General features: G+C 39.2%; 1 protein-coding gene across 4 annotated transcripts in view; it reads right to left on the bottom strand.

Moving 5' to 3' along the window:
- The window catches only part of FAM21 (Family with sequence similarity 21), a 245453-nt gene that overhangs the window by 73151 nt on the left and 148131 nt on the right, over positions 1 to 24171 (bottom strand). For 2 of the 4 annotated variants that reach the window (XM_068359354.1, XM_068359361.1), the window contains exons 5-6: positions 20062 to 20287; positions 19784 to 19933 (exon numbers count right to left, since the gene is read on the bottom strand). In XM_068359354.1, the coding sequence (XP_068215455.1) occupies positions 19784 to 19933; positions 20062 to 20287 (376 nt within the window). The other 2 variants (XM_068359367.1, XM_068359373.1) reach the window with 1 other exon arrangement.

Genomic DNA, 24171 nt, shown 5'->3' with positions numbered 1-24171 from the left:
TAATGAATGCAATGGTGTGTGCGTTGCTGTTGCCTGGGTGGTCCAATGATCTCTCCAGGCAACACCACCACTATATGAAATAGCCAGACACAAAAGTTAACAGCAGTCAACCTTGGCAGTTAGGAACAAGACAAAGCCTTTTCTGTCAAGGTCAACATAGTCCAGACAAAGTTCCAAGCTTGTGACATAACAAAAACTTCAAGCTTGAAGAACGCCACCACATAGCGGTTCACGATTTACACTGAGTCAACGGGGTCTGGACATAAATCTCCGACTACCTACTTATAAAGGATACAAAACCGTAGGGGTGTTTTTTCACTAAAGTGTCCACTGCACTAATATCCTAAGAATCCCCCACAGTAAAAAAACTCCAAAACATCTGATCACAAGCTTGAAATCTCTACACAACACATCAATTGTCTAATCACAACTTTGAAATCTTTACACAACGTCCCCCCAAACAGGTAGTAGGTTGGCCATGGCACCAGCCGCCCGTTGAGATACTACCGCTAGAGAGTTAGGGGGTCCTTTGACTGACCAGACAGTACCATATTGGATCCTTCTCTCTGGTTACGGTTCTTACCCTTTGCCTACACAGACACCGAATAGTCTGGCCTATTCTTTACAGATTCTCCTCTGTCCTCATACACCTGACAACACTGAGATTACTAAACAATTCTTCTTCACCCCAGGGGTTAACTACGGCAATGTAATTGTTCAGTGGCTACTTTCCTCTTGGTAAGGGTAGAAGAGACTCTTTAGCTATGGTAAGCAGCTCTTCTAGGAGAAGGACACTCCAAAATCAAACCATTGTTCTCTAGTCTTGGGTAGTGCTATAGCCTCTGTACCATGGCCTTCCACTGTCTTGGGTTAGAGTTCTCTTGCTTGAGGGTACACTCGGGCACGCTGTTGTATCTAGTTTCTCTTTCTCTTGTTTTGTTGAAGTTTTTATTGTTTATATAGGAAATATTTATTTAAATGTTGTTACTATTCTTAAAATATTTTATTTTTCCTTGTTTCCTTTCCTCACTGAGCTATTTTCCCTGTTGGGGCCCCTGGGCTTATAGCATCCTGCTTTTCCAACTAGGGTTGTAGCTTAGCATTTAATAATAATAATAATAATAATAATAACTACACTCTATCACCTGTGTTAAAAGGGCAACTAAGGCCAATTACCAAGGGGGTTTTGAGCAGCAGGGTCATGGCGTAAGTTTCATCGTGTAACAGATGTAGACACTATTAAAAGTTATACCCATCAGAGATAATTCCCTTTATTCTTTCCCTGTCATTGCTTGCGGTCACCTAGCACTCTCTCCAATATTCGGTAAACACCACCAGAAATTGTATAACCGTATGTGGTAATAAAATAGTCAACACTATCAGCGAGGTCAAACTTAGCACTTCCAAATTCCTCTACAGTGCCACATCATCGGCAGGATTCTCAGTCTTTTTTTCTAATTCAAGCGCTAATACTTTGTGTGATAACTGGATAAAAATTAAAAGGACATCAAAACCAAAGGGGAGTTCTAATCGCTCTCGCCGCCTATCTTTACTAGGTTCTTCAAATTTCTTTAATTCAGATAATTTATCTGAGTAAACCTGTTTTTTGGGCAACCTTCACTATTCTATAAGAAATTTTAGCATATGATCCCTGCTGAGTGCAGGGCACTGTTACTCTGGAAAAACAAAGAAAGGGGTCATGAGACACAGGAATTTTGAGATAAGACCTACAATATTAAGAAAAATTACTGTACAATTAAAAATGAAAAAATTAACAAAATTCAAGTAATTTGTATTTTCCTTTACCTAAACGTTTTTTTTTTTCTTTTATAAAAGGATGGGCGGTGGGTCGACAACTCATGAGGAGGTGATTCATGAATCGCTGGATGGAAAAGTGGACGGTGGGCCAACAATTCGCATTGAGGCGATTCATGTACTGATCAGCATTTGCGTTCTGAAGGTGAACAACGCATTGGTCTGAAAAAGCTCCGGGCAACAGCCGAAAATTGGCTTGTTGAGCAATGAGTGGTCGATTCACAAGAGGGTGACATTTTATGCAACATGTGCGAATGCTGTTGCTGACGAGCAGCCGATTTCCGAGATGATGGATGAGCAGGTGAAACTTGGGCTACAAGCGGTTCATGGGCAGCAAGTGATTTATGATATGCCGAACATGTACTCAGTTCACGATTCGTCAGCTGTTCACAACGGCCAGGCGATTTACGCGCCGGGGGATGAATTGGTGATTCACGAGCTACAGGTCGATGGTGAAACTGACGAGCAGGTGAGCGTCGAGCAGATGCCTGACGAGATGGAGAATGCTGTCGACGAACTGCTGCTGGAAGCTCTGGCTGAGAAATGTGACCCTCATGAGGAGATACATACTCTGGAAGCTATCAAGAATGATCCCTTGCAGGAGATGAACAAACGCACCGACTTTCGTAGAGGAAAGCCGAAGACGGAGGCGAGGGTCGGGAACCAGAGGAGTCAGGCTGGGCAGTTTCCTCCGAAGAGGAAGACTGCGGAGGTGAGGAAGTGAAGAGATGTCTCTTCGCCGAGAGAGCCGAAGCCCCCTGAAGGTGGAGAGGAGGACGGACACGGTGAGGTCTTCTGCCACCGACACGACTTTGAACAGCGAGAGTAGGATCAGGAAGCCAACTGTCAGCAGGCCTCCGAAGAGGAGTCTCTATGAGTGCCCATTCACGGGAAAGGGCAACACTCGCAGGAGACGTGCCTCGGACTTTGCTACCTCCCTTACGAAGCATGCTCATCAGGGGAAGGAGTGCAGACCTCGGTGGCGGTGGAAGATGAAGCAGAAGACGAAGCCACAGGAACCGCTGGCAGGGCAGGAGACGAACCCTACGAAACTACTACGTTAACTACTGTCAAGGGGTTGACGTCTGACGATGACGTACGCAGTAGATCCGCACCCTGGTGCAGGAACCGCAGCAACGCCTTCTTGGAAGAAGAACCTGGAAAACCCAATGTAGGCCACATCTGTAATAAAGGAGAAAGAGATAAGGACTCGGTCGGGGGGAGAGCCGGAGCCACTTCACTAGGGGAGGCAGCACTGTTTCTCAAGGACTGAGGTTACTAGGTGTTAAATGGTCGACGCTACTACTCATTGTCCTCCCGAAGAAAGCCCACAAGGAGGAGCTTCGGAGGAAGGTCGAGAGGCGGAGGAAGAAGCCTTGGGTTTCTTCTGCTTCGAAGCAGCCTTCGAGAAGAAGAGTCCTACTTAGACTTCCTCTTCCGCCTGCACCCAAACCTTTCCTACTGGGAGGCAGATCACTCCCGGCATTCATTACACTTGTTGGTTTCGTCGCAGCGTTGACCTCTGCAGAACGTGCAAAGGCTGTAGGGATCTGTATCCACAGCGGACGTGAACCTCCCGCAGGTGCGGCCCTCCGATCCAGGAAGGTATGCATGGCCGTTGGAGAAACTCAGCACCCACACACGCTGAAAAAGAAAAAGCAAAAATAGATTAATAGGAGTCCATAATGGAGAGGAGGAAGAGCCGTAACAACTATTCTCCATCCGAGCCAAAAGAAAAGTGAAGCTCAGTCACAGGTATGTGAGTGAGGGGTGTAGCTAGCTAACCCCCCTAACTAGCTAAATTCTAATGGCTTGTCCTTTCAGCTTCGCCGAAAGTAATACCTCTATAAATAGCGTTGGTTTGTATTCCAGTTACGGAACAAATGCAATTATCTGAATTTCCAAAATTCAAAGCAGGGGTCAAAAGTCATCCCCTATAAATGTATGAATAGTAACTGTTAGGAGCATAAATTGTACAGTATCAACATCAAATGTAAATTAAGTGACTATTAAATAAAGCAGGATAAAAAATTTAAAATGTATACATCTGCGTTTGTCTTGTCCTTAACTGTGTGTGTTATAGGAGTGTAATTAATATGATATTTTCATAATAAAATAAATTTTTTAACATACTTACCCGCTGGTTATATAAGAAGGGCTATAGTCCCTTGGACGCTCCGCAGAAATTAAAAATCTCGTGGCAATCGCAGATATGCCAGGTGTACACTAGCGCCCTGGCGGTGGATGGGCCAAACTATTCCAAACACTTCAGACTTTCCTTGCCTCTTGGTCTCTAGAGGGGAGGAGGGCGGGATTATAACTTATATGACCAGCGGGTAAGTATGTTCAAAAATTTATTTTATTATGAAAATATAATTTTCAAACATAAAACTTACCCGCTGGTTATATAAGAATGGCTGATTGACACCCTTGGTGGCGGGTCAGAGACAACAACATAATTGGAAATTCACTTAAGAGTTAAATATAACCACTTAAGAGGTTCGTACCTGATAAGGAAGCCGACTTCAATGGTTCTATGTCTCATTCTGTCTGCTATCCTTACGAGATCCAGCGGTCCACTCAGGGGGCTGAAGATCTCTAGCTGTCAAACTGCTCAATAACCTATAACATGACAGGACCTCAACTAATACCCTTGTTCCGGGCGCTCTTTAGGAACAAAATGACCACCTAACTAAATCAAAGATTGCGGAATATTGTTGACCAATCTTCACGTACAATCATAAAAACATATATAAAAGTTCCAAGAGAAGAACAGGGGTACTAGGAATTTAGGGAAATATAGCGGTGGATGTTTCACCTACTACTGCATTCGTTGTTACGAATGATCCCAAAACATTACCGTCCTCACAAAGAGACTGGAAACAGTATAAGTAATGCAAGGCGAATACAGGATTACCCCTTCAACAGGCTGTATGCACGATACTTTGCAGAGAACAGTTGCTTAAAAGTTACAGAAGCTCCTACAGCTCTAACTTCAAGAGTCTTTACTCTTTCGACAGCTTAAGATCTGTCACACCACAGTGTGAGAGAGCCTTTGTAATTAAAGTCTATACGAAATGATAGAGCGTTTTAGACATAGATAGCGAAGGCTTCTTGACCGCGCACCAAAGAGCCTTGAATAGTCTCTTAACTCCTTTAGTCCTGTCCTGATAAAACTTCATCGTTTTAACCGGACAAAAAACTCTCCTCAACCCTTCACAAACCATATTCGAGAGGATAGTGATCTCGAAAGATTTAGACCATGGATGAGAAGGACGTTTGTTAATGACCAAGAATCCAGGTTGCAAGGTGCCTATGGCTTATCCATTGTGAAGTCCATGTTCTTGCTAAATGAGTGAACTTCACTGACTCTCAACTGTGCCAGACTTACTCAGTAAAGTCTCCAAAGTTAGACCTTAAAAAAGAAACCAAGTGTAAAGGCTCGAATCTGTCACTACCACGGAATTCCAGAAACAACCTCTAAATTCCAAACTGGCGAATCTTGCTGACGCTTCTAAGTCATCTCAAATGATCTGAGAAGATCTATAAGGTCTTTATTTGATAGATCCAATCTCCTGCGTCTGAAGACAGCTGCCCGCATACTCCTGTACCCCTTGATGGTCGAGGAGGAAAAAATGTGTTTTCTTCTAAGGTCTAAGAATAAATAGGCCACTTGTGTTCTAGAGTTACTAAATGTAGAGACTGCTTTAGCTCTACACCACTCCATAAAACCTCCTATTTGGGCTGCAAAACCTTGAGGCAAAGGTCCTTTGTACAAGCGATAGCCTCAGCTGCCTCCTTCGAACAACCCTCTAGATCTTAGGGGTTTTCCGAAATACTGGAGGCAGCCAGACCTAAAGCTTGATGGTTTAAAATAAAGCGTTCATGATCCTGACACGGGGAAACGGACTGATGACATGCTTCCAGCATGGTCCCAGCATGAGTCCAGTATGGTTCCAGCATGCTGCATATGCTCAACATGTCGTGAGAGAGAGTCAAGATCTATACCGCCTCCCGAAACGCGTCCAGATTGGTCGCAAGAAACCGATATTGAAGCTAGGCTTGTTGAAAAGAAGCATCAACAACGTGAACCTCATGCTGTGAGGTTAAGACCTGATCGCGTGTAACCAGCAAGTGTTCAACATACTTAAAGCCAAAAGCTTGACGCGAGGGAGCGTTAGCTGCGTGGCCAGAGAGACGCGAAGGAGAGACAACAGTCTGTCCATACTGTTGTGAGAAAAAGACTTGACTGTATGCGTCTAGCATGCGACCATAATGCCGCATGTGCTTGCATTGCCATAAGGTGTCAGCGTGCTGTATGCGTTCACCTTGCTCTGTGTGCGTCCCGCCTGTTGCAAATCTACAGCGTGCCGCGAGGAGGCAACAGCATCGCGTCCGGTTAGTGGCGCAAAGAAGCAACTGTTAGTCTATCATGATGCGGGAAAAACCTGACTGACCTTATACAGCATATGTCCAGACTGACACATGCGTCTAGGTTGCTTAGGATTTCAGATTGACCAGTTTACCGAGAGCTGTCCGCATGTAGCATGCGTCTGCATGAGTGGTAGTCGCGTGTCCCGCAGATCGCGAAGATGAGACAACTTGTTGAAAGGATCAACTTTGACAGTCAGCGTCCAGCATACGACCAGACTGGCGTCTGCTTCTGCATCTGTGACTGCATGAGGGAGAGACCAGAACTGGCATCTGCGTGACGTCTGCCGTAAGGGAGAGACCAGACTGCCACATGCATCTGCTCTAACGCTTCCCGTAACACGAGCATATCTCTGCGAGGAAGCGTTGCTGAGCATCGGAGAACTACGCTGTCTGATACTATCGGAAGACCGTTTCTTTGGTCTATGGTAGTTCTTAGACTCTTTTAGGAGAAATTTTTTCCCCCCGAGAATCATAAACGCCAAAAAGAGATGAAATTGACCTCTTTTAGCTCAGACCAAACCTACACTCGTGGGGCAGCGTGTGCGCCAACTCAAGCGTGAGCGATGGCTGTGAGAGATCATCAACCGCAGTCCCGTGAGCGACCTGGGAAAGTCCTTATGACATTTCCAGCGCGCCTTGTGTGCGACCTGAACGTATCTAATGCTGTGAGATACCGTCAACAGTAGTCGCTAGACCCTAGAGTAAAGCACTAGACATTCCCCCAAACTGGGGAAGGAGAAGAAGCGTGAACAGAAGCAAACTGAGCACCTTTTCCCTCGAACTATGTGTCTTACACGATTTCGGTGCTGACACGTCGCCTTCTTTCGAAAAGAAAACCTCTGGCGAACATCAGTTACTGCAGGATAAGTTATTAGAAAACATACGACTCCTGAAAGGTCTTGGACGTATTGGTTGGTGACTACCCAGTCTAGGTTTTGTGTCCTTCGACGAGGACAAACTCTTTCTTCCCTGAAAGTGCATAAGATTCCAGAGGAAGAGCTAGGATTGTATGTGACTTGTCTGACTTCCACTTCTCTCGTGGAAGAACACGCTCGATTGCTTCCAGCTTAAGCATCGCGACACACCTGCTGCGAGGGTAAGTCCTGTTTGCGTGCGTACGTGACGAGTACTTCCTAGTCTAGTAGACAGGGAAAACGTAGAACGCCATCCTCGTCAGGGAACTGTGTCCTATTACGCAGAAAAAAGTCACAAGATCCGTGATACCATAGCGATGACGAACTGATCGCTTCAAGACATCCAAACTTCGCTCTTCTCAAGAGACTATGTCACATGGTTGTGACGTCATAGTTCGACAATCGTAGGCGAAAAAAGAGCTTTACTGCTTCATTCCAAAGCGGAGAGGGAACGTCTTGGACTGCATCAACAGGATCACTCGGTGGAACATACGTTTAGCGCACAAGGTCCGCGATATACCTCAGCCTACCGACATTCCTTCTCCTAGGGGATGGGAAGTAAGGAAGAGGTGTCGGGCTAGGAGTAAGACGAACACGAACAAACACCTCTTCCAGTGCACTGTGCTATATTTACGAGTCACTGAACAAGAGTGTTTTAAACCATAATACATTAAATCATAAAAGATCTGCCCGTGGTGGGAGATATACTCTTACACTCTATTCTCATAAAGGCCTAAATGCACTTCCTGCTGTTGCAGCTGCAGGCGCTGCTGCACCAACCTCTACAGTAAGGTTCGTTACTGCATAGAGGACGCGTTATTGCACTGACCATGAGCACTGTTTCTTTACACTGTTACTCTTCTGAGAATGATTTAATGTTAATTTATGTATTTTCTTATTTCCATACTGAGCCATCTTTCCCTATAGGAGCCCTTTGGGTTAAAGCATCTTGCTTTCTCAACTAGGGTTGTAGCCTAGCTAGTAATAATAATAAAATAAACAGACACACCAACGCTACTAGCGAAAACTCTGAAGTCAGAACGAGGAGCAGCAGGTATAAAATAAAAGGGAAACTCTTCAGAAAAACTCTCATGAGTTTCTGAAAGTCACTCCCTTCCTCCTACAAGACTCTATCCTAGGAAGAGAAGTCTTGATTCCTAGGAGTCCACACCTTAGGATTCTGAATTCTGACCTCAATGCTTAGAGGTTTCAATTCTAGCTCTTCCAACCAAGAATTAGCCCAGCAGGCCTTGGTCAGAGAATATAATATCTTTCTAGTTAAGATATATTTCTTAATATAGCGTCTGGAGCAACAACGTCCCAACGCTAGACGGTCATGGTCATGTAGACATCAAAGTCTATTGTCATAGGTAGCGAAGCGTCCACACTGACGCTGACGCTCCGCTTCGTTGACGTTCCGCTCCGTTGACGCACCGTTCCGCTGACGCTTCGCTTGGCTCTGCTGTCTGTCATGTCGCTTGGTAGCATGCTCTGCTGCCTGGCGAACGTCGGCGCGCCTGAATAGACTGACACTAGGCGCTATGAGCAATCGGTTGGCATTGAGCAGGTACTCGAAGCGATGCAGCCACCTTCTCCCACTGTTGAACATTGCGGCTGGTAGGCCACCTGTGCGACAACGAGTCATCACCGGAAAAGGCAAGTAGCCTGTGCGACCACGTCAAAACCGGAATCGTGACGCCCAACCGCACTGCCAACGGCAGTCTGATAAGACTGCATCAGCGAATATAGTTGCTGTTTCATGTCTAACAGCAAAGACCAAGGATCAACCTTAGGTGAAACGTATGCAGCATTATCTTCATCGATCCCATAGCGCTCCCACTGTCGGGAGACGAACACCCATCTGGTGGAAGCGGCGGCACTACGTCCACGCCGCATGAAACGTAACACACGCAGAATGAATCTAATTTTGTTTTCAGCTTCGTGCCTAAAACGAGCGTTTAATGTTAGAAAACACTATTACCTCGCCTTATCTATAGCAAGGGTGAGCGTTCTGAGGATCGACAGAAAACGCTCGAGGGGACTTCTGTTCGGGTCTTAAAAGACTGTAACGCCCGGCTACCCTCTCGATTCCTTACGCCGTTCGACTTAACTTCTCCCCTGGGGCCGGGAGCTTGACAGAGGTCTAAGGCTAGGATAACGACAGGTCCGAACAGAAGCACCCTCCACTGAATAAAATTCACTTCCTAATTTAGCACTAAAAATTTGCATTTTACTTTTTGGTAAAAAGATATTTTCATAATTTTTGAAAACCAAAGTATATGAGCTCTCAAACAAAATGAGCACCGTAGAGAGAGACTTACAATTCTGTCAATGGTTTGAATGGGAATGCAAAAGTCACTGAATCCCATATAAATGCAACAAAATGTTAAATAAAAAATATTACCTTGATAGATATAAGAAATTAATATCTACAAATTAAAACAAACCCTTAAATTAAGGGGTTCCAATAAAAGGCGAATTATCACCCGTACCCATTGGAACATCTACAATTAATATACGAACAATTTTAGTATTCCAAAAACCAACAAGTAAACAACGATACACAGAATCGTGCGCTACATCAATTGTAAAGAATACTGCGTCGTATAAACATTAACTGAACTGTAACTTCCTTTAATCTCTGACTAAAGAAAAATACAGAAAGGACCAATTAATTGCAAAATAAAATGTCCCTTTTATATAGTACAACTTAAAAACTTGAGTTGTAAGAAGAATGTACTATTCAAAAAAATTGCTACAAAGAGATATCGTAATATCGTAACGATACTGACAACTGCGTAACATAAATAAACTGAACGCTAGTTAATCTTTCAAAACAGATCGAAGATTATCTAAGGAAAACCTATTAAAAGGATAAAATTTTCTTAAAATAACAAAATCCTTTAACTTAATTTATAACTTAATACTTCAAAATTAAGTATTCACTTATCGTTCTTTGTAAAAAGGCAAGTCAGAATTTTAGCCTACGTCATAAGGCTGTGACGTCATCAATGGACGAGATGTTTACATCCCACCCTTATGCTTTCATGAGGTTTAAAATAGGTTGAAAAACCTTCTAATCCTACCTTTTAAGTTATAAACACGTGATCACAGATCAAGTAAACAAATAAGCGAATGACAGAACCCGAAAATTAGGTATACATCACCACAATACTTCTAAAATCCAGGTTAATCACGAGTGAATTCCAACACTTCTTGCTCGCAAGAGCCCAGGGAAGTTCTGAAGTGTTTGGAATAGTTTGGCCTATCTACCACCAGGGCGCTAGTGTACACCTGGCATATCTGCGATTGCCACGAGATTTTGAATTTCTGCGGAGCGTCCAAGGGGCTATAGCCATTCTTATATAACCAGCGGGTAAGTTTTATGTTTAAAATTATTGTATTCTTTCTCATTTTGGGTTAACATAATTACGCTACACGTTTCTGCTTTTAGCGTTATAAACAAAACGTATGTGTGTTTCTTAAGTAGTAGTTTTATAATAACTAAAGTAAATTACTAATAAGTAATGGCACAATTTCCGTTAATCTAGGTCCTAGCCTTTTCTATCACTATGCATCTTTGCTGTAACAAGGAAATACCTTCTCCAAGATATAGTTAATTTCCATCTTACTTTAGTTAGTAATCCATAACATTCCTTTTCTATTATGATCAGTACTTATTTTTTTCTCCAATATGATTTTTAACCAACTGGTTAAAAATATCATAAACACTGACAGTAATGATGAATGCAAACATGTCATTATGACAACAACTTCACAGGAAACTATGTAATACAAAGATGTAAGAAATTTTAACGATTTTCCTGTAGATTGGTTCCCTAAACTTCAAAATGTTAAAATAAAACTTTAAATCTAACTTTATGAAATCTTACTTGTGAAAGACAAAAAGCTATTCTGGTAAATGCAAGAAGATATCAAGTAGAGTAAATTGAGGTTTGTGAGAATATAGCAAGGTAATCCCAGGTCCATGAGGATTAAAAGTTTGGTTAAGTGAAACTATGAAAATTTGTTGATACACATAAATTTCTTATGACTTAGATGATTTTGCAGTCACTCAGATACATACATTGTTTTAACCAAACCCTGAATTAGGTTGAAAAGGCAATATTCAATCTTCCAGCATGGCAAAAACTAAATGTATAATTGTTTTTCTTTTTTAACTAATAATGAATAATTTGTAATGTATCCAAACTGATGGTATAACTAATATGCTTGTGTAATGATACAATCACATGCACCAGCCGCCCGTTGAAATACTACCGCCAGAGAGTTATGGGGTCCTTTGACTGGCCAGACAGTACTACGTTGGATCCTTCTCTTTGGTTACGGTTCTTTCTCTTTGCCTACACATACGCCGAATAGTCTGGCCTATTCTTAACAGATTCTCCTCTGTCCTCACACACCTGACAACACTGAGGTTACTAAACAATTCTTCTTCGCTCAAGGGGTTAACTACTGCACTGTATTTGTTCTGTGGCTACTTTCCTCTTAGTAAGGGTAGAAGAGACTCTTTAGCTATGGTAAGCAGCTCTTCTAGGAGAAGGACACTCCAAAATCAAACCATTGTTCTCTAGTCTTGGGTAGTGCCATAGCCTCTGTACCATGGTCTTCCACTGTCTTGGGTTAGAGTTCTCTTGCTTGAGGGTACAATCAGGCACACTATTCTATTTAATTTCTCTTCCTCTTGTTTTGTTAAAGTTTTCATAGTTTATATAGGAAATATTTATTTTAATGTTACTCTTCTTAAAATATTTTATTTTTTCCTTCTTTCCTTTCCTTACTGGGCTATTTTCCCTGCTGGGGCCCCTGGGCTTGTAGCATTTTGCTTTTCCAGCTAGGGTTGTAGCTTAGCAAATAATAATAATAATAATAATAATACAGTACTTTCCAAATAAACAGTGCTTTAAAAATGTCACCAATTGACCTTGTAAAATCACAAAAACAATTTCATAAATTTTGTTCATCTGGCAGAGTAACATCTTTAAAACATGGTAACATTAGAAAGCCCTATGATGATACAATGAAAGTGTTTACAGGTGTAACTGCAATATAAAGAAAATTAAATGCAAACCATCGCAATAGAAATACGTTCTGACTAAGAAAGGGCATTTATCAATAGAATAACCTTTACATATGCCAGTAAAACTTAAGAGAATATGAAAAAAATATGTGAGAGAGAGAGAGAGAGAGAGAGAGAGAGAGAGAGAGAGAGAGAGAGAGAGAGAGAGAGAGAGAGAGAGAGAGAGAGAGAGAGAGAGAGAGAGAGAGAGAATTTTATCTCACATCGGTAGTATAAGACGACTGCTCAATCATAAAACCATCTGTGTATAGCCCAGGCTAACTTTTGCAACACCAGGTATCTTTTGAAATATAGGTTATGTGACGATGATGATATTACTTACTGTATCCTTATAAATTCAAAATAAATGAAATAACAAAGGAAATTCTTTATCATTGTTTTCCTAGAAAACACGTCACCTAGGCTGCATTGTTTTGTTTACGATTATCAGCTGCTCGCGTACGAAATGCCCGTTCCTCCTCTTTTTCTTCTTCTTCTTCTTCTTTTACTCATTCTTCATCTTTCTCAAAACAATCGGCAACAATACGATAATAACCTAATATGGTATGTTTGTATGACTGAATTGTTCTAAACAATTAGAAACCTGATGTATTAATGGCTGTTTAATATTGATTGGAAATAGAGTTTCACAATTTTTTAAGTTTTAAATGCAATACTGTAATTTTTATTCAGAAATAAAGGTTGTACCGTTTGTAATCCAAAATTGTTATTTACAGCTAAAATGATAATTTTTAAATAAATAAGTATTATGATATCCTATATGGTATTACTATCGTAATTAACACTAGCATTAAAATTACTGAAAGGTTACCGAGAGAAAAAGTTGCTAACAACGTAACCAATACTCGATGTTTACATTTTCTCAGCTGTGCTCGTATGGTTAAAAGTTGGTATCTGACCTCGAATTTATTATTTATGCCATTTTTTGTAGATATGCCAATAATATATATGGTAAAAATGGTTATATTACTTTTATTATACATTTATATCTTAATGTAAATCATTTCATGTGTGTCAACCTAAGCTAGCCTACTGATAAACCTGACCTAGAATTCAAGGTGTGATGTTTAAAACGGTAGTATAAGACGATACCCCCATTTTTAATGGTTAAATTTTGGAATATAGGGTCGTCTTATACGCGGAAATATACGGTAATTTATCTAAATTTCTTAGTGATTTTATGTTTTGTATAGGCCTATTGGTATTTTCATCTTGATATTATGCAATATAGAACAGTATTGCATCAAGACTGTACATAGACATATATGTTCTTTGGGCAGTTGTAAGTGAATCCTAAAGAAATTCATGTATTTAGTTTAGTTTTTATTTGAAATCAGTGAGTGATATAAAAGGGAGAGGTGAGTGATATCATTATGTGGGAGGAATTTCAGCATTGTGCCACCAAGTGAATCAAGTACCTATCAATCACCTGGCTCCCATTTCATATCATCACAATAGGAAGGTTAGATATCTGGGAGGCTGGAAGGGTGAATTCATTACAAAAGTACTGTAAGGTTTGTATGAAAAAAACTAATTTCATCTTATAACTGCTTCAAGCGTATTGCATAACTCCATCACTCACATATTCTCAAATTGCCACTAGGAGGGAGAACCGAGCTGCTGAATGTCAAAGAGGGGCAATCAAGACTGTTGACAATGACACTACCACATGGGGGAGTAAACACGGTATTAGGACAGTGTGTCGAAAGACAGAATGTCGAAGGACAGTGTCGAAAGACAGAATGTCGAAGGACAGTGTCAAAAGACAGAATGTCGAAAGACAAGAGTGTCAAAAGACAAAGTGTCGAATGGACAAAATGTTGAACAGACAAAGTGTCGAACAATGTCTCGAAAAGATAAAATGGATAAAGGATCAAAATTATGCATTAATATAAGCAATAAAAATTCTATTTATGAGAAAACATAAAATGTGAAAATACAAATGTATTAATGCATTAAAAAAACTTGCAGCAATATTTATTTAAAGATTGTGAGCGATGGTTCTAAGATATTCTAATACAGCATCGACGTCGTATGTTACAAAAATATATTTTAGTCTTAGGTTAAGGATAGCATATTTTTTGTATTTGCTGGGCCTTGTTGAATTTGCCCTAGAATCATTTCAGTGCTGGCCTGCTCCATACAAAGTTTTCTTAAAAGCTTGTCCTCTGTTGGTTGGCAAATCTTCACTCGTCTATGAAATACCTTATGCCAACCTTCAACGGAGTTATTGGTCCTTGGCAAATTGTTTGCAATTCTCTTGAACTGACTACTAGTCAATTTCATACAATGGCTTTCTTCTCCTTCCCCTCTGAACTATTCCCAGCCATGTAGCTTCAAAATATTGTAAAAATTCTCCTAATATTTCATCGGTTTCTTCATCAAAAGACTCCATTAATTCATTGAACAGAACATAAACATCCCAGGGAGAAACAAATGCGAGGGCCTGTATTTGTTTTATAATAAAAGCATTATTGCACTCGTTATACCAGGTCTGCAATCCTAGGGCTTGGATTTTTCTTGACAAATACTGCCTGAAGTGAAAGAAGCATCCATAAATTATGGATTCCGGGAAAATTATCCTCATCTGGTCGATGGCTGACCGTTCAAAATCAGCAATAATGGAAACCAAATCTAATTGCTTTTCATACAAAAAACCCAAACATAATGAAATAAGTAGTCCCATCTTTGTTTTCAGTAATGCAGGACACTAACAGTAAAGTGTTATTTTTTTATCAATAAGACCATGAATGGTATATACAGTAGTTGTTTTCCATCAGGGGCCAACTTTAAAGTTCCATCACAGAACCATCTTCTATTGGACCTCAAAGTATTGAGATTCTGGGTTGTTGAATATATCTTTACACCATTTTCCTCAAATAATAAGAATGGCTCTCCCCTTGTTGCTACAGTCAAATTTTCACTGCTAAAAGTTGAATTAGAAACTTTCCTTACTGTCCGATCTAGAGATTCCTTTCTTGGAAGCATTCCAACTATAGAAACTGGAACATAGTTTGTGCACTGATTTATTATAGATGGAATTTCTTCAGAATGTTGAGAATGAATTTTAATCTTATCTATAACTTTTATAGCATCAATATAACTGTCTTACTGATGTGAATGCTCTGTAGTTTTGCAAATTCTTTCACCTTGATTTATTGCTCTGCCGTTACAATGGTGTTATTTTTCACATTTCCAATAAATTCGTTCATTAATCACTTTATGTATAGCCTTCGTGTAGCAGTTTTTTTCCTCCCATTTGAGTCTTTATTATTTCAATTACAATGGGTTTGGTATAATGGAAATTTGAATTGAGACTTTGGAATCTTGGAAGGAAGTTAACTGGTGAGCGAAGAACTGGTGAGTGAATCTCTAACAGACTGAATACTGTATATATGTAAAAGATATAGCAATGTAAACAATGCTATATAGCTAAAAGTTAATTTGATAATGAGTAATTTCAGTCATTAGACAATTGGATACTTTATTCTCAATTTCTCTCTCTAGAATGTGTAAGAATATATCAATGTAAACATTGTTATATAGTTAAAGATTAATTAGGTCATTAGATAAATGGATATGTTACTATCTCTCTTTCGACACCTTGTCTGTTCGACATTCTGTCCATTCGACACTTCGTCTTTCAACACTGTCTTTCGACATTCTGTCTGCACACGGTAAACACATGGGTTGCTCTGACAAGAACCACAGCAATGGGGTTAAATATAAAAAAAGGAAGCTGTAGACACTATCACTGGCAAAACAATCACTGGGCTTTAAGAAGGAAGAAGGCATTACAGAGGCTGGGGTACTAGCACAAGGATAACAGGAGCCACAGGTCCCGGGGTGACCGGTGCAGGGACGATCCACAGAAATGCAATATACACATGGGCAGCCTTTTTGCACCCTGTGAGCACTGATTTTGCTGGTACATAGACAATGTACACATGAGCAATGCTCACAGGGGAAACCTTTCGCCCCTTTGTTAGCACTGTTATTATTATTATTGTTATTGTTATTATTATTATTATTATTATTATTATTATTATTTTATTATTAACATTATCATTATTATTATTTCATTATTATTATTATTATTATTATCATTATTACTTGCTAAGCTACAATCCTAGTTGGAAAATCAAGATGCTATAAGCCCAGAGGCTCCAACAGAGAAAATACCCCAATGAGGAGAGGAAACAAGGAAAAATAAAATATTTTAAGAAGAGCAACAACATTAAAATAAATATCCCCTACAGTGAACCCTCGCTACTTCGCGGTTCGACCATCGCGGATTCACCACTTCGCGGATTTTTTCCATAACCCATATATATACAGTAATATATATATATGTATATATATATATATATATATATATATATATATATATATATATATATATATATATATATATATGTATGCATGTATTTATGTATATATGTAGGTATGTATATGTGTATACATATAAATATATATATATATATATATATATATATATATATATATATATATATACACACACACACATATATATATATATATATACATATATATATATATATATATATATATATATATATATATATATATATATATATATCTAAAGTAGGAAGATGTGATGTAGTTCTAAGGGAAAAGTATGGGAAATATGTCTGGGTAATAAGCAAAGCTCTACCTCCAGTTTGTTTCTTCATTATGATCAGAGATAAATGTAAAGAAAACATTGGTTGCCATTTTTTATCGTGCTTTTTAGCATGTTTAGGAAATGCATGATATAAAATCACCTTTAATATTTGTGCCTGTTTTAGTTTAGGGTACTGTAGTACATGCATTAAGTGTTCTGTACATTAAAGGGTAGTTTGTTAACAGTACTACGTACAAGGGAAGGTTTTAAAAGTCTGAATATACATGTTGAATAAATAGGTAAATATGGTGTCACTACTTCGCGGATTTTCACCTATCGCGGCCGCGACTGGAACCTATCTACCGCGATAAACGAGGGTTCACTGTATATAAACTATAAAAACTTTGCTAAAACAAGAGGAAGAGAAATAAGATAGAATAGTGTCACATTTACAGGGGCAAAACACTTTTTAGGTCTAACTGGTACTGGCCTAATTGGCATTTGTTCACTGGCAAAGCAGTGAGAAAAGGGGGCCACATCATAGGTTTCACAGCCTTCTTGGGACTAAACACGTATTGCCTTCAGGGTCACCAATGGTTTATTTATCACTGGGGAAATCAGGGGCAATGTATCCTTGCCTACAAGCTCCCTCAAGAAAGACATGGAGAGACTACCCTTTAGACCTAAGACAGACTCAGCCATCCTTAGGTCAAACTTATTGTTAGCAGTCTATACAGCTACGTGAGTGCATCCAGCACATGTTGGATTATGTCGATCACTGAGGGGAACCCCACTCACTACCAAACCATGAAAAACTCATCATGTAAAACATTTTTCTCCAGGGTTCTGAAGCATACTCTCCATGGGCCATATCAGGAGTGTATACTCAGAAGCAACCTCATGAGGGGAGAAAAGTGCTACATCTTGGGCATTCCCAGGATGACACCGGAGAGTCCTAAGCATTCCTTTTCCTCCCAAAAGCAAATGCTTGACCCTGCACAGGCCACAATCTGTGTATGGCCCATGGGGATGGCTGCGAAGTCATGTCCACTAAAAAATGGGCAGAGAATGTAGACCTATAGCTAGTTTAGCATCCATTCGTCCCTCCAAATATAATGTACATACTGCTTTTCTTCCATAATGATGAAAACAAACAAAATTAAACATTCAAAACTGAAAAGTATAAGAAAAAGATTAAAAGCCTACGGATAATACTCACCAGTACATCTGTACTTAATGCGGTCAAAGACACAAGTGAACTGTCTTTGGTATGAAAGTCACTAACTACCTAGTTAAAATATTCAACAGCCATTCCAGCTATGCTGAAGATATTCCGTATTTCAAAGGACTTAAAAGTTTATACATGGGTAGGACTCAATTGTGCACAAATGATATAAAGATAGCCTTCATCTGGTGCCAAGTTTCCAAAACTATAATTAACAGTTGTATAAATATATTGTCGACTTAGTTCTTTGATACATGTCTTTGAATTCAATCTATTGATATGTATTAATGATAAAAATCTATTATACAAATACTAAACATATAGAAATTCAATTAAAGAGAAAAATTGGTTAGCTCATGCAAAATCAATCTTTTTCTCATAAATCAGCACAAATGATATGAATATTGAAAATCCCCACATGTCACATTTTATCTATGCATGCAAATCTCCTTGTTCTAAAGATACTTAGCATTTCAAATTTTAAAACCTTCACTCTGGGCTATACTAGAATGAAAAATATTAATACAGAAATAATCTGAAATAAGCATGAGAATCTAATACACATATCTACTTACAAAGAACCATATGATGAAAATTACAACAGCAGCAAACACATACTCTAAAATCATGATGTAGTATCAAATGTTACTTTTAACTATTTTGCGAATCCACCCAAAAAGAATGAGAAGAATGCAGAAAGCTAACACAGCTATATCAAAATCCAATAGAACGTCTCCTGTAGACAACAACTTGTGCTGATATTTCAGATAATAATATCTAAGAAAATCTGATATTAAATTCATGATGAAAAGAATCACTACGTAAACACAAAGGTAACAAAGTTCACTTGTTTCAAACAACAGAGAAACAACTGTTAAGGAGTTTACAAACAGTCAAAGTAAGGAAACCAAAGTTAAAGTGGAATGTGTACATATCTAATCAACAAATGTTATGATAAAGCATGTACAATGATTACATAATTTTAGAGGGAAATTTCATCTAGAAACCCTGAACGAGTCTATCAACTATTTTCTTTTATCATCATTTAACTATAGAGAGAATATTGTTATCTAAAGAATGTAATAAATAAAATTTCCCATTATTTATTTAATCATCATTTAATATAAAATCTGGAAACCCAAAATGTATAATCACAAAGACAGGAAGTGTTCTGATAAATAACTCGGTCACTCATGACAAAGCACAGCACAGTACTCCATCATACACAAAAAGTAAAACTATGAAATCTGTATTCTCTTTCTTAGATTCTTGTACTGTATAATCAACTTGAATCAATAAAATATTTTTTTTTTATTATTTACTCTATTTGTTAAACAGGACCAGACTATGAAAGACCTCATTCTCATGCAAATATTTTTTTTCTTAATTATAAGGAACAAGTTTGACAAATGAGTAACCTTTTAAATTATAACAGAAACTTATATACTGTATACATGATTGGTCAGGGTGAAAGAAAAAAAAAAGCATAAATAAACTAAAATTTTCCTACACTACTTTCCCCCCATTGCATTACAAAAAGAAAAAAAATAGTGCACTGTGGTCATACAATAGTCACCTAAGTAAAAAACCAACTTAATTTCCTCTGATAAGTACAGTAATGTAAAGGATAAACTCTACAGTATGACAAAATATTCTGCACTCAAACAAACCTTTAATGACGGTTTAGTTGATGGCTTGAAAAATTCGTCATCTTCATCGTCTTCCTCATTACTCGAGACGGTTTGAGGTACGGGCTCATTAGGATTTTTTGATGGCAAATCAGAGCTTTGTCCTGATATATCAGAATCACTGTCATCATCCTGCAATAAATACATAAACCAGGGTGAGTAATAAAAAAAGTCAATTTAATCTAAAATATTTCTTTAATTTTCTATAGTTCAACCAATAATCAAGGCTCAATAGCAATTACTTAGAAACTTAAACTCACAATAATCTTTGAACTTTTAGCAGGAATAGGCTTATTTTTCTTTGACTCTAAATCAGATTCCTCATCAGTATCTGTTTCGTCAGGAGTAAGGGTAGCTTTAGAGTTCTCTTCACTTGAAGGATCCTGCAAGCCTATTCTGTTATCTTCCATAAACATCTGAGAGCCAATTATGTAAGGAAGAGGCTGGTTGTCATACGGGTTGATGAGTGCATATACTGGAAGAGGGCTAAAAGAAAGGAAATAAAACATTACTAAATAATCTACCTTTTTATATAGTTTTTTTTTTTACATATGCATATGTTGCTATGCAAGAAATAACATGACATTTGAGCTCTTTGAACTATAAATAAAAACTCATAATATGGCAAATAAAACCTATAAAGCACATCCCAATGCCTGAAGTGAGATATCTAGAATCCCTCAACAAACTAGATGATGACATTAATTTCATAGTAATCTTTTCAGTGGATTATAAAACAAATGATTACTTAATGGATGTCCTTATCAACATTCTCATTTTAGTGACCATCTGATCCCACCCACAGCAGAATTTACAATAACATTCTTTCAACAAAAATCCCTTATTGGGATTTCAAATGTAATTAAATGCAGTCTAAGTTGAATAAAGCAGGGTTATTCTCTGCTGATACTTTCTATTCACCCAATACTGTATAGTACTTTCTACACTAATATATAATTCAAATTTTTCCTGTAAAAATAGCATAATCAAAACAATAAAAAAACACTTGGATATATCATCCTCAAGTGAGCTGTACTCTGAATATTTAGAACCAATGTTGATGTTCATGAGTCAACTTACCAGCATACTAATCCTTCAACAATGGTCAATATCTGTGGATCCTTGGACATTTTTGTCTGTTGATTGATTACTGATTTGGAATAATTAATTTTGGCTATATAGCCCACTGTTGGGGCCTTGGAGGCAATTGAGGAAATGGTTGGAACTGGAAGAACACCTCAAAGTTGGAATATAAAGTAAAAGCTAAGATGTTAAATAGCAAGTTGGAAGAAAGAAAACAGCAACAGAGGTATAGTAAAAGGCTCAAAAGCTAGGGGCCAAATGGACACTGGAAAGGACCCTTAAGTAATGCCTACAGTGTATCGCAGGAGAAACATTAACAGCACCACCTTCTATGGTATGATTACTGATTTGTTTTATTGCAGTATCAATAACTATAGGTGGCTATGCTACAGAGAAAGGGGAAGATGAACAGCACGAGTGTCCTGATATAAGGGGGCGAGTGTAGACAAATCATCATGTAGAAGATTGTAGGCCCTCATCTGTGTTCTTTTCACAGGAGATAGACTAGTAATTCTTATATGACCTGTAAGGATTGTTCTGGTTGGTCTCCAATGAAGTGGGATGAAGTACAGGGCCAATATTAAGACCATCAAGCAGCTGCCAGCAACTTTTTGGGTTAACACCATACCTTTCACTAAGGTGTCTCACTGCCTTGCTTTTCAGACTTTTTTTTCTGCTCATTCCCCTCAGTTTTCCCAATTCATGGGGCTACACTCAAATCAGAGGTACCTCAACCTAACCTTTTCACTCATGGTGAGGGACATGACCAGACAGAGTCTACTCTTGATGAGAGAAGTGATTGTGCAACTATCCTGGCACCTATGCTCCTGTATTGCCAGCTACTTCAGGTATCCAGTTACAGTCCTTACAAAAGTCGAAGGCCTTATGGCCATCTCTGGACTTGCAAGTGTGTTCTTTTTTGCTGCCTTCCTGAAGCACAAGGCTTCAGCTAAGTGCTTCATTCTAAATGCTGCTTACCTTATTTCAGCTCATTGCATCCAAATTGGATACCCTTATATTACTGGAGTAGCTTTAGGTGAACGTGTTAATTCCCTGTAGTGATATCTTGGAAATAAAACTCCCAGGGCTTGGAACAACAGTGATGCCTCGCAACACGTAATTAATTGGTTCCGTAAGGACTTTCGTGAAGTGATTTTTTCGTGTAGCGAGTCGCCTTTTACATGTAAATAGCCTAATTTGTTCCAGACCCTAGAAAAACACCACATTAAATGATTATAAAAATGATATTTGGCCCTAAATGTACTAAATATATGAAAAGTACTGTATTTTGATAATCTAATAATAAATTAACATTAATATTCTGGAAAAGAAGTGTTTAATTAGAGCAAACCATGAAAATAAAGTAACAAAAATGAGGACCCTTACCTTTGGAATGTGGCGATGTCCGAGAGCGAAGTGAGGGGCGGTAGAGGAGGATGAAAATGGCAGAAAATGTTTACGTACAAGTGGCAGAAAACGTACACACTTAACTTTACAAAACTGATTTATGACAGAAAACATTAACATGTAATTTTAGGAAACACATCTACAAATGGCAGGAAATATTAACACTTAACTTTACGAAAAACTTGAAATAAAATTTTTTTCTTCATTTTTCTATTTTCTTTTTTACTTTACGTTTTCTATTTTCTAAATTTAACTACACTACGTATTTTCTTCATCACTACCACTTTCTTTGTGTTTTTTAGCTGGCCCTTGGTCTGCTTCTACCAAAGGCCTCTAACTAAAGTAATTGTGCAAAGAAGCTTTTTTCTGTCTACTTCTTAAAATGTTCCTGAAATAGCTCGGGCAAACTTCATTACAGTACTCAAGCGCACGACCTGTGAGAATTTTTTCTGGATGTCTCTTTTCTATGAGAGTCACCATTTTATAGTAGCCATCTAGACCCTCTTTAATTTCTGCCGTTGTCAGTGGCTCATCGTCCTCCCCCCCGCTGTACTCTTCATGAACGGCGTTCACTCGCATGGCCTCCAACTCCTTCAGGTCATCCATCATAAGTTCCTCTTGGTGCTCCTGGATAAGCTCATCAATGTCGGCCTTATCAACTTCCAGACCCATGGACTTCCCGAGTGTAACGATCTCGACAACTTCAGATCGAGCATCAGGTTCAGGATCGTCTTCAGTTTGGTCTGCGTGGAAGCCCTAGAAATCTCGTGCAGAGACGGCATCAGGCCAAAGCTTCCTCCAAGCTGAGTTCAAGGTGCGCCTCGAAATCACCTGCCAAGCTTGATCGGTCATTTTGAGGCACATGACAATATCAAAATGCTCCTTCCAAAATTGATGAAGGGTGAGGTTTGTGCTCTCAATGATTTCGAAACATCTCTTGAAAAGATATTTTGTGTAGAGTTTCTAAAAGTTTGAAATCACTTGCTGGTCCATGGGCTGGAGGAGAGGGGTGGTGTTCGGTGGAAGATAGAGAATATTGACGAAGGAATATTGTAGTACAATATCTTCATGGAGAGGAGGGTGAGCTAGGGGCATTGTCTAGTACCAGCAGGCATTTCATAGGGAGGCACTTCTCTTCCAAATACTTTTTCACAGTCGGGTCAAAACAAATATTTATCCACTCGATAAACAATTGTCTTGTTACCCAGGCTTTTCCATTAGCCCTCCACAACACGTTTAGACTTTCCTTAGTGACTTTGTGGGTCTTGAAGGCTCGAGGAGTATCGGAGTGATACACCAGCAGAGGTTTCACCTTGCAATCCCCACTGGCATTTGCACAGAGTGCACAGGTAAGCCTATCCTTCATAAGCTTACGCCCAGGTAGCCTCTATTCTTCTGCCGTGATGTACGTTCAACGAGGCATTTTTTTCCAAAAACAGCCCAGTCTCGTCGCAATTGAAGACTTGCTGGGGACTGTAGCCTTCCCAGACAGTCAACTCGTCGAACGTCTTAACAAAGGCTTCGGACGCTTTCGTGTCCGAGCTTGCAGCCTCCCCATGAAGCACCACCGAATGAATGCCTGAGCGTCTCTTAAATTTTTCAAACCACCCACGATAAGCCTTGAACTCTGGGGGTTCCTGCTTCGATGTTCCTTCTCATGCGTCGGCTTCAGCCTGAGCACGCACGAGACCACCGAAAATGGCGCTGGCTTTCGGGCAGATTATCGCTTCAGTGATAGTGTCTCCAGCCATTTCTTTGTCCTTTATTCAGACAAGCAGCAGTCTCTCCATCTCATCATGGCAGGGGCTTCTCTTGCTGGAGAAAACAGTCACGCCCTTAGAAGGTGTTGCTGATTTGATAGCTTCCCTCTGCTTCAAGAT

This window comes from Palaemon carinicauda, chromosome 2, assembly GCF_036898095.1.
Source record: "Palaemon carinicauda isolate YSFRI2023 chromosome 2, ASM3689809v2, whole genome shotgun sequence".
NCBI classification, from domain to species: domain Eukaryota; kingdom Metazoa; phylum Arthropoda; class Malacostraca; order Decapoda; family Palaemonidae; genus Palaemon; species Palaemon carinicauda.
Note: the sequence above shows the minus strand (reverse complement) of the source record. Positions and strands in the feature narration are given on the sequence as shown.